General features: G+C 47.0%; 1 protein-coding gene across 1 annotated transcript; it reads right to left on the reverse strand.

Moving 5' to 3' along the window:
• Positions 1-228: 228 nt before the first annotated feature.
• C5H7orf25 (chromosome 5 C7orf25 homolog) lies at positions 229-4728 on the reverse strand. Its single transcript, XM_040353247.1, has 2 exons — positions 4566-4728; positions 229-1638 (listed from the first exon to the last, which is right to left on the reverse strand). The coding sequence occupies exon 2, from the start codon at positions 1620-1622 to the stop codon at positions 354-356; it is 1269 nt and encodes a 422-aa protein (XP_040209181.1). The 5' UTR covers positions 1623-1638; positions 4566-4728; the 3' UTR covers positions 229-353.
• Positions 4729-12017: the final 7289 nt, after the last annotated feature.

Genomic DNA, 12017 nt, shown 5'->3' on the forward strand with positions numbered 1-12017 from the left:
AGTGGTAAACAAAGACCATCAAAAGAAGGCTCTATTTGTGTGAAAAAAATATATATAACATTTTGTTTGGGTGCATGACCGCGCAATTACCATTTAAAGTAGCGCAGTGCTAAATAGCAAAAAAAGGCCTGGTCATGAAGGGTGTAAAACCTTCCGTAGCTCAGGTGGGTACGGAGGTCAGTTCTCTTTAAATAACGGCTTCCATTTCACGCACACAAAAGAACAAACTCAAATGAATGCCTTTATTTATCCAGGACATTTATTTCATAAAGCAAAATATGGCATAATTTTCCTCTGTGTGCCAGAACAAATAACACCTGAAGGAAATTCGGAGAAATCAGCACCGGTTTAGGTCATAGCCGATCTGGAGACACAGGCTGTTTTGGTACAGGAGTAGCAGAAGATTCTTTGCTTTCAGTTAGTGCTCTAGGCTGGTGTATAAAAACACTAAATTTAACACCTTGATTATTTGCTGCTCTTACAAAGCCACTGTTAGCCGTCATTGTGATTGCTTTCAAGTTGTCCCCAGTGCCAAATATGGAGACCGAACGTAGGTTTATTTTGGAGCTGACTTCGAGTTTTAAGGCACGTTCTGAAGGCTGGTCAGGTACTACAGTAATTCTTTTAATAAGCGATGCGGCTCGCTCCTTTTCTTTTGGTCCTCCCAAGGTTTTCAATATAGCCTGGAAGTCCCTCACTGCAGACTCGCATGCAAACAGTTCTTTTTCCTCCATGAAAGAACTCAGCATTGGCAACACCTTCTCCTTTCGTTCCTGAGCTGCCTGTTCCGTTAGTACTTTCTCTTTAAAAACCAAATAGCAACCCCCATGACTAAGTGCAGACACAAAGGTGATCAACGTAGTGATATCCAAGTTCACGCGCTTGCAGACTTCCACTTTGACCTCCCTAGGAAAAGCCACACTGGCCACTATATTTTCCCTATCTACTATACTGCCACGTAAAAGCCCTGTAGCATCATCATCAGATTCGCTGCCACTTAAAGTCTCTTCTTCTTGTGCAGTTTCTTCAAAGGCATTAACAGCTACTATATCACCACGTACTGAGATTCCCATCTGCTTTAGCTTTTCAGCCATAGGGTAGGAAATACCATTATAAAAGGCAAATATGATGTGGGGACTGCTATACTGTACAGGCTGCTGGTGACTAGCTTGTAGGTAATCCTCTGCTTGTTCAATAATGCTTTTGTCACCATACTGACCACGGCCAAGCCATATATTATGCAGGGCTTCGGCCTTTCTTCCAACTGCTTTCACCCATGTGTGGCCATCATTAGCTACTACATCCACTACAATGGTTTGCTTTTCACCAAACTGGTCTTTGCAACTAAAGACATGGAGTACACCGACCACATCCTCTAGACTCTCAGCAGAATCAAGAATGGCTTGTAGATGAGTGAGGTTGGTGCTTTTCAAGTGAGACTCCTTAATGGCCACTTTTCCCACTTCCACTTTTTGCAAGAACTTCAGCTCAGCTCTTAACTTGCTGCATAGTTTTGCTCCACCTTCAACTCCTCCGGCTCGAGACTTGGAGAGGGCTTCAGCTCTCTTTATTAATTCTTTGGCAATTACAATGCGATCACAAAGCAATGAATGGACAGACATGCTGGCAGCATTATCCCTAAAAAATAAAAAAGATGAATTTTTAGCATAAGAAATTAGAAAAAAATATTTCTTACATAATGCAATGCTTCCCAAAGTCTGGTCAGCTGGGTGTCACCACTGCAATCTTTGTACAGTAGTAATTAAGCACTGACAAAAAAAAAAAAAACACACTAGATGCTACTTCACAGACATATATGCTGGACCTGCCTTCTCTCTGCACAGGTATATGCCCCTTTTCCTCCTTGCGATTCAAATGAAACTTGTAGAGGCACTCTAAGCTGAGACAGAGATCTCCCCACTGGTTGCAGTGAAGGGAGCTGGTGTCAGTGCACCATTCAAAGGTGTAAGAGCATTATCAGAGAAGAAAAGGCAACGCTCACCAACCCAGTGCATTAGTATGTACAGTAGATGAATGTGGCCTCAGCCAGCGGTACTATAGCCAGCCACCCCCTGACATGTTTCGTTCCCCTCATCTCTGTGATCAAGCCCTGTGAGCGAAACGCAACACGTCAGAGGGACGTGGCTGGAGCGGCACTGGCTAAGGCCACACTCATCGACATACTAATTCACTGGGTTGGTCAGTGACACCTTTTTTTTTTTAATAATGCTCTTTTCTCTTCTTCTCTGGGGTTCTTGGGCATCCTCTATGTTCCCAGCTTTGGATAACGAATGCTTCATCCTCTGCTCAAGACCTAACATAGACATGCAAAAATCGCATCTTCTGGGAAAATCTAGCACCTGTAACAAGCAGCTGGTGTAGAGTACACATATTCTTTCACAAGACTTGTTTTGTACACAAAGCTTAAAAATGTCAGAATCCTGCTCTCATATAAGATTCAAGGGTCTGAAACACCCCTTGCACTGTAATTTAATCAATAACTCTGTTCAGAGAGCATTGCTAAATGGGGCACAGTACAGGAGACGCATCAGACTTTTTGTGTGTTTTGGCTGAAGGGTATGTGCCACACTTCCCCAGACTAGAAGATCCTCACTGCAGATTCACATGCAAATAGTTCTTTGTCCTACATTAAAGAATTGTAGAGAACTTTATTTAGTAGTCAGGGTGAAGTTCCTCTTTAACCACTTCCCATCTGTCCGTATAAGGTATCAGAGCGGCTATACAGCTGCTGAATCAGTTTTACAGGCTGTGGATGGGGCCCCCCACCCGCTGCCAACCACCGCCTTTACTGGGCTCTTCCAAGCAATGAGGGGGGTCTGGCACTGCCACTGTGTTCCAAGAGGAGGAGAAGAGAGGAAAGTACATTTATAACCACCTCCCCTCTGTGATGTAAAAAAACAAAATTGACAAGGATTTTGGTTTGTTTACCAACAGTTAGCGGCTCGTACAGCATCTGATATAATCGATCTTGGTGTGACCAAATGCCTTGGAGGCCAGAGGAGAGATCTGAAGTCTAACAGACCCCATATCTCTCCTTAAAGACAACCTGTGACAACAAATGCCATCATAATGGATGTTGTTCATCCCTTGTGATAGCAAAAAAGTTGATATAAAAAAAAAAAAGATACAGTGTAAATAAAATGTCAAAAATGTAAAGCGCCTTGTGTTCATGCTAAAGCACTGTGTTGGTGAGCGGTGCCTTTTCTTCTTTGATAATGCCGTCCCACATGCATATTTACATGGTGATAGTGCCACACATTGCAGAACTTAAAGGGGAGTTCCAGCCTTTTAGTGTTTATTAAAAGTCAGCAGCTACAAAAATTGTAGCTGCTGACTTTTAATAAACAGACACTTACCTGCTCCACGGTCCAGCGACACGGCCACCCGGAGCTCTGCTCCTCTCCCCCCCTCTGCGGCCGGCGCCTCCATTCATAGTGTGGGTGGGCACCCAGCCGTGACAGCTTTCGGCTTTACGGCCGGGCACTCACTGCGCATGCGCGAGTCGCGCTGCACTCTATGAATGGACAGGCGATCTCCTGGGACCTGTCATGTGTCCCTGGAGATCGCCTAAAGGGAGGGGCTGCCTAAGGCGAGAAGAGAAGTCACCGAGGCGGTCCCTGGGTGGAAGGAGGAAGTGGGACAGGAAATCCCACTCCCCCCCCAAAAAAAAATTGCATGCCAAATTTGGCATGTAAGGGGATGAGGATGCTTAAAGCGGAAGTTCTACTTTTGGGTGGAACTCCGCCTTAATTGTATGACTATAGTTCCACTTTAAGTGTATTTGTTCCTGAAAACTTGCGTTTGATAAACCGCTGTGCAAACATTGTGCGACATAACAATTGCAACGACATCCATTTTATTTTTCAGTGCTTCTGCTTAAATATATAATGTTTGGGGGTTCTAAGTAATTTTCTAGCAAAAAAAAAAAAAATATGCAGATTTTTACATGTATGTGAGATGTCAGAATTAGCCCGACTGGGGGGTGGTTAAACTCATCTTCACCTCCAACAAGGTGGAAATAAGTATACCAGGTGACCTAACCCACTAACTGTGCATGCACTGCTGCAATGTATTCTGTGACCTGTATTTCCTTTCAACCTGCACTTTCTCACAGTAATAAGAGCGTCTCTGTGTAAGCTTGCAGTTGGTATCGATTTTCTACTCATATGTGGCAGGTGGAATGCATGAAAAGGACTGGAGTATCCCTTAACCCAGCAACATACTTGGCTACTGGCAAAGTGCCTGATTGCATTTAAAAACAGCCAATTTACTTCTCAGTAAATTACAATCTGCTGGTGCTAGGAGTTCCCTAAACTCTGCACACAGTTTTCCAATGCGTCAATAAAAAGTTACATCTTTAGTGGTTTGTAAAACATAATGCTTACTAATGCTCTTTAGTTTTCAATTCAACCCCATACAACATAAACAACTGTTTACTTGCTTGTAGCATACGGCTCTTGACCCCTCATCTAGATGACATTTCACTTCAGTAGTTGTCAGTTTCTTCTGTCACTTTCATTTATAGTAGATCTAAAGAACAGTACCTTAATCATCAAGTCTACTTCTCACAGTCACCGACTGCCAGGATACTCCGTGATATTTGCAATTCACTCCTTTCCTGCTGCTGCATTCCAAACCTCCTTCTCATTATTTCTGCTTCTGAGTTCCAAGCCTCCTTCTCATTATTTCATCTGCTGAGTTCCAAGCCTCCTTCTCATTATTTCTGCTGCTGAGTTCCAAGCCTCCTTCTCATTATTTCTGCTTCTGAGTTGCAAGCCTCCTTCTCATTATTTCTGCTTCTGCGTTCCAAGCCTCCTTCTTATTATTATTTCTACTTTGCGTCTCAAGCCTCTTTCTCATTATTTCTGCTTCTGAGTTGCAAGCCTCCTTCTCATTATTTCTGTTTCTGCGTTCCAAGCCTCCTTCTCATTATCTCTGCGTCTGAGTTCCAAGCCTCATTCTTATTATCTCTGTTTCTGTGTTCCAAGCCTCCTTCTCATTATCTCTGTTTCTGTGTTCCAAACCTCTTTCTCATAATTAATTTTTCTGTGTTTCAAGCCTTCTTCTCAATATTGCTGCTTTGGAGATCCAAGCCTCATTTGATTGTACACCTCAAGAACACCCATCATACCATAACAACATACCTAAATAACAAAGTAAAAACACAACAAAAAGTGTGGGAAACCTTTAAGCCACAACTCCTGGATATAAATCAATTTTAATTATGAAATAAACTTTAACCTTTAATACAACCAGTTGCCAACCGTGCCATAGCTGAATGATGCTACAGCTCGGTCCGATAGCTCTGGTCGGGCGTCATATGGCATCCTCCCAGAATCGCACTCCCACGCTCCCTGGGGTGTGCACACGTGACCATCTGTGCTCGCTGGGTTCACGGAACCCGGCGTGTCACGCATCGCGGAAAAGGGCCAATGACAGAGGCCCTTTACCACGTGATCGTTCCATCCAATGAAAGAACGATCAGAATGTAAACAAGCCGGGTCATCCAGGGGTTCAGCTCTCTCCTCTCCTTACAACGATACAGCGTGTGTGGAGGGGAGAGAGATCAGGTGCCCAACTGTAAGTTTTTTTTACATTTTCCCTGTGCCCAGCAGTGCCCTACAGCACCACATCAGTGCTCTTCTGTGCCCTAATGGGCCATCAGTGCCACATCAGCGCCTCTACAGTGCTCATCTGTGCCACTACAGTGCCCATCAATGCTACATTAGAGCAACTTCAGTGCTCATCTGTGCCCTACAGTGCCATCAGTGTCACCCTATCAGTGGATCCTCCTTATCAGCACCCGTCAGTGTCACCATTAGTGCACATCAGTGCAACCTCATTAGTGCACATAAGTGCACCCTGATCAGCAATAGGGATGAGCTTCGTGTTCGAGTCGAACTCACATTCGATTCGAACAGATCGTCGAAATACGAACGTTAAGGGCCGTTCGTGCCAAATTCGGGTGGCGTGTCACGGCCCATAATTCACTGCAGCATCGCAGTGCATTGCTGGCTGATGATTGGCCAAGCATGCACTATGACCCGCATGCTTGGCCAATCACAGCTTGCAAAAAACGGAGAGCCATAATTGGCCAATTATGGCTCAGGGGGTTTAGTACATGCCCCACACTATAAAAGGCCACCTGCAGGTCGGTCTCGTGTAGTGTGTTGCGGTGGTTAAGAGAGAGAAGACAGAGAGAGAGAGAGTGTCATTTTTTTTTGCCTTTGTCCTCTGCAGTTTGCACCTAAAGCTACTTGGTGAGTACTGGCCGTGTCCTCTGCAGTTTGCACCTAAAGCTACTTGGTGTGTACTGCCCGTGTCCTCTGCAATTTGCACTTAAAGCTACGTAGTGTGTACTGCCTGTGTCCTCTGCAGTTTGCACCTAAAGCTACTTGGTGTGTACTGCCCGTGTCCTCTGCAGTTTGCACCTAAAGCTACTTGGTGTGTACTGCCCATGTCCTCTGCAGTTTGCACCTAAAGCTACGTGGTGTTTACTGCCCGTGTCCTCTGCAGTTTGCACCTAAAGCTACGTGGTGTGTACTGCCCGTGTCCTCTGCAGTTTGCACTTAAAGCTACTTGGTGTGTACTGCCCGTGTCCTCTGCAGTTTGCACCTAAAGCTACGTAGTGTGTACTGCCTGTGTCCTCTGCAGTGTGCACCTAAGGCTACGTGGTGTGTGTACTGCCTTTGTCCTCTGCAATTTGCACCTAAAGCTACGAGGTGTGTGTACTGCCTTTGTCCTCTGCAGGCCATTAGTATGTCTGGAAGGACAACAAGGAGAGGCAGAGAGTCACAAGGGCAAACAGGCTCTGCGTCTAGAGGCAACGGTGCTGGTTGTGGACACGGTGCATCCTCATCAGCACGTGGCCGTGGGACAGGCTCGTCCTTTTTTTTCGACAGCTGGCCATGTTGAGCCGCAACATGCCGAAGACTTGGTAGAGTGGATGACCAAGCCGTCCTCATCCTCCTCATCCTCTCTCACCCAGGCTCAGGGTACTTTGTCTGACAAAGCAGCTGCCAAGGCGTCCTCTTCCCTCTGCTCAATGGCATCAGTCACTCCTTCCCTAGCCCCACCATGTCCTCCTGAGGAGTCCCCCGAACTGTTTGACCACAGTGTTGGGTACATGCTGCATGAGGATGCGCAGCGTTTTGAAGGCTCCGATGATGGTACACAGCTAGAGGAAGGCAGTAACGTGAGCCCAGAGAGAGGGGGTGCCCAAGAAGGACAGCAATCTGGCAGTCATGTTCCCCCAGCTGCAGCATACTGCCAGGTTTTCTACAGTGATGAGGAGGGAGGGGATGATGAGGTCACTGACTCTACGTGGGTGCCTGATAGGAGAGAGGAGGAGGAGGAGGAGGCACAGGCACATCTCCAACGAGGCAGGATGCCCTCCAGGGGCCAGCTTAAGGGCAGCACACCGACTGCATCACAACGCAGAGCTATGCATGTGCAGGGCGCTGCTGTGTCTCAGCGTTATTCCAAAAGTGCTTTGGTGTGGGCCTTTTTTGAGACAAGTGCATCAGATCGCACCGCTGCTATTTGCAACATATGTCTCAAGCGTATCTCGCGTGGCCAAAACATCACCCGCTTGGGCACCACATGCTTGACCAGACATATGTCGACCTGCTATGCAGTTTCTTCGGCAAGCGTACCTCAAAGACCCACACCAAAGAACAAAGTGGACCTCCCCTTGCCCCTCATCAGCTGGGATCTCCAACCCCCACTATACCCTCAGTCCTCTCTGAAGCCTACACTGATAGGACTGAAGGTGTAGAATTAGGTGTGTCACAGTCTAGTACATGCGGGCAATCTACTATCTGTACATCGATGGTAGATTGTACCAGACAAATTTCCCTGTCCCAGCTGTTGCAGTGCCAAAAGAAGTTCTCTCTCAGCCATCCACATGCCCAGCGGTTGAATGCTAGCTTAGCTAAATTGCTAGCACTTCAACTGCTGCCTTTTCAGTTGGTAGATTCTGCCCCCTTCCGTGAGTTTGTGGAATGTGCGGTACCTCAGTGGCAAGTTCCCAAACGCCACTTTTCTCACAGAAGGCGATTCCGGCTCTCTACCGCCATGTGGAAGGCAATGTCCATGCCTCGCTGGACAGGGCGGTCAGTGGTAAGGTGCATATTACCTCTGACTCATGGTCCAGCAGGCATGCACAGGGACGTTACCTATCTTTCACAGCGCATTGGGTGACTCTGCTGGCAAGGACGCAGGACAAGAGATGCTATGCGGTGCTTGAGCTGGTGTGCTTAGGGGACAGGAGCCACACTGGGGCAGAGGTTCTGTCAGCTCTGCAGGGGCAGGCTCAGAGGTGGTTGATGCCACGCCAGCTTAAGCCAGGAATGGTGGTTTGCGACAATGGCACCAACCTCCTCTCCGCCCTGCGACAGGGACAACTGACCCATGTGCCCTGTTTTGCCCATGTCCTTAACTTGGTGGTGCAGCGGTTCTTGGGCAGGTACCCAGGCTTACAGGATGTCCTGAAGCAGGCCAGGAAAGTCTGTATACATTTCCGACGGTCATATAATGCCAGTGCTCGGCTGGCAGACCTCCAAAGGGAATACAATCTCCCCAAGAACTGCCTAATCTGTGACATGCCCACCAGGTGGAACTCTACGTTGGCCATGCTGCAGCGGCTGCACACGCAGCAGAGGGCCATCAATGAGTATCCGTGCCAATATGGCAGCAGAACTGGGTCAGGGGAGCTTGGTTTTTTTTCCCACGCCAGTGGGCCATGATCAGCGATGCATGCACTGTCCTGTCACCATTTGAGGAGGCCACGAGGATGGTGAGCAGTGACAGTGCATGCATCAGTGAGACTGTCCCTCTTATTCACATGTTGGAGCACACGCTGCGTGGAATAATGGACAGGGCCCTTGAGGCAGAACAGAGGGAGGAAGAGGAGAACTTCCTTACCTCTCAAGGCCCCCTTTTTTCCACACGGTGTTCCTGTTTGCCCGCCTATCACACAGGAAGAGGACGAGGAGGAGAAGAATTGTGTCAGCATGGAGGTGGAGCCTAGCACTCAGCATCAGCAGCAGCAGGCTTCAAGGGATCAATTACAGTCCCAAGAAACCCATGGACTTGTACGTGGCTGGGACGAGGTGGCTGTGGATCATGTCGTCCTCAGTGACCCAGAGGACTCCGCACCGATTGCCTCAGCAAACCTATGTTGTATGGCCTCCCTGATCCTGCAAAGGATCCTCGTATTCGTGCAATCAAGGAGAGGGGTCATTACTGGCTGGCAACTCTCCTTGATCCACGTTACAAGAATAAGGTTGTAGACCTTATCTTGCCGGCGCAGAGGGAGCAGAAGATTAAACATCTTCAGGAGGCCTTGCAGAAAGGTCTGTGTAACGCGTTCCCAGAGACTGGGGGGTTACAAAATCCTGGTCCTGGACAACGTGTTGCTGAGGCTTCGGTCAGTCACAGAAGGAGCGGTGGAGAAGGTGGCCGTCTGACCGATGCGTTCAGACAATTTTTTAGTCCGCAGCCCCAAGGTATGACCGGTTCCAGCAACCATCGCCAGCGTCTGGTTTACATGGTGCGGGAATACTTAGGGGCAAGATCAGACTTGGACACCTTTCCCACCGAAAATCCTCTGTCTTACTGGGTCTTGAGGACGGATCACTGGCCAGAGCTTGCACAGTATGCAATTGAGATACTGGCTTGTCCTGCATCCAGCGTTCTTTCAAAACGCACATTTAGTGCTGCTGGTGGCTTTGTAACCGATCACAGGGTGCGCCTCTCCACCGACTCGGTCGATCGACTGACCTTCATAAAAATGAATCAGGCTTGGATCACCACCAACTACCAAGCACCTGATGCTAATGTAACTGAATAAATTTTTTTGAAATGTCAGATTCCTTCAAGACTGCCTATGCTGATGCTGAGTGACTATCCTGTTATGCTGAGTGACTATCCTTTTCCTCCTCAATGATTATGCTGATAGCTTGTAAGAACATTTTTGGTTCTGGGTACCGCCAGGTGGCTAAGGCCCAATTTTTCTGCCCCTGTTCAACAGGGGCATGTAATTACAATTTTTGATGCAATACTTTGCAGCGGGCTCATTCCTGCGCTCCAACTAGAGTATCTATGAGGGGTTGCAGTGTTGTGGCACCAGCAACAGTGCCTAAGGCCCAATTTTTCTGCCCCTGTTTAACAGGGGAGTGTAATTACACTTTTTGATGCAATACTTTGCAGCAGGGCTCATTCCTGCGCTCCAACTAGAGTATCTATGAGGGGTTGCAGTGTTGTGGCACCAGCAACAGTGCCTAAGGCCCAATTTTTCTGCCCCTGTTTAACAGGGGCATGTAATAAAAAATGTTGATGCAATACTTTGCAGCAGGGCTCTTTCCTGCGCTCCAACTAGAGTATCTGTGAGGGGTTGCAGTGTTGTGGCACCAGCACCACCAACAAAGGCCCAATTTTTCTGCCCCTGTTCAACAGGGGCATGTAATTACAATTCTTGATCTAATATTTCACAGCAGGGCCCATTCCTGTGCCCACCAAGAGTAACTGTGAGGGCTTACAGAGTTGTGGCACCAGCGCCAGCACCAAAGGCCCAATTTTTCTACCACTGTTCAACAATGTCATGTAATTACAATTCTTGATATAATAGTTCACACAGCAGGGCGTTCCAGCGCCCACCAAGACTAACTGTGAGGGCTTACAGTGTTGTGGCAACACCAACACCTAGGGCCCAAATTTATGCAAAGTATATACGGCAGGCCCCTACTTTCAAACATCCAACTTACAAACGACTCCTACTTGCAAACGGAAGGAGACAACAGGAAGTGAGAGGAAATCTACCCCTAGGAACGGAAATTCTCTTCTGTAAGAGGTGTCTCCTGTCCACTGATACTTTATCACCAATCCTTGTTTCACTAAAAAACCCAAATTTTCAAAACATCATTTGAAATTGGGACAGAAAGTGAATTGCAATCTTCTGAACAGACAGCAAAACAAATGTTACAGGGGTGATAACCCTTCTCTATGTTTTCAGAAAAGCTTAAAAATAGATTTTATGACTGGAGCTACACTTTAAAAAAAAGTACCAGTTCAAAATTACAAACAGATTCTACTTAACAACAAACCTACAGTCCCTGTCTTGTCTGCACCGCTTGTATAATGCTGTTCAACGTATATAGGGCCAAAGGGGCTTGTAATGACCTGGGGGGAGTGGGGGGAAACCCATGCTATTTTTCTCAATGATTTTCATCCATATTGCAGGGACCAGACATTACATTAAAGCCGCAAGCAGTTGTAAATTACTTTTTTCTCATCGTAATCTCATTTTGTGCAGGGACAGTTCTAAATACGTGCCACCTCACAGGCATACTATAGACACCCAGCAGGTACGATATTTAAAGGAATTTTTCATTATTTTATTTCACTTTAAGCATCATTAAAATCACTGCTCCAGAAAAAACGACTGTTTTTAAAAAAAATTCTTTCATTGATAACAGGTGGAAAAGCAGAGACAACGTCAGAAGCCAGGCTGGGGGTCAAACACAGGAAGGCAGTCAGAAACAGAGACAGGAGATGTAGTTGTGATCAAGCCAGGGTCAAACACAGGAAGTCAATCTGGAACAGGCAAGAGCAGGTCCATAAAACAAGCCGGGTTCAGAGCCAGGAGAGAAGCCAGAGCAAGTCAGGGTAAGCCGGGTCCGTAACAGGTAATCGAACAGGAGCAAGGAACACAGGATAGAGAGCTGACGATAATCCAGCGATTTATGAGAGCAATTGAAGTCCTTATATAGGCCAGTAAAACACTGGAAATTAGCACGTTTTACATACACACGTTAGACGTCGCTACCGTGCGTTCGCCGTTGTGAGCGGTTGCTAATGTGCATATTGGATATTGGCATATCTGCCAGTTCTTCTCCGGTTTCTTCCCTGACAGCGCTGGTTGCTAATGAGCATTCGCAGATTGGTGCGGCCATATTGGACATTAGCATATCTGACAGTTCTTCTCTGGTTTCTTC

Source organism: Rana temporaria, chromosome 5, assembly GCF_905171775.1.
Source record: "Rana temporaria chromosome 5, aRanTem1.1, whole genome shotgun sequence".
Classification (NCBI taxonomy): Eukaryota; Metazoa; Chordata; class Amphibia; order Anura; family Ranidae; genus Rana; species Rana temporaria.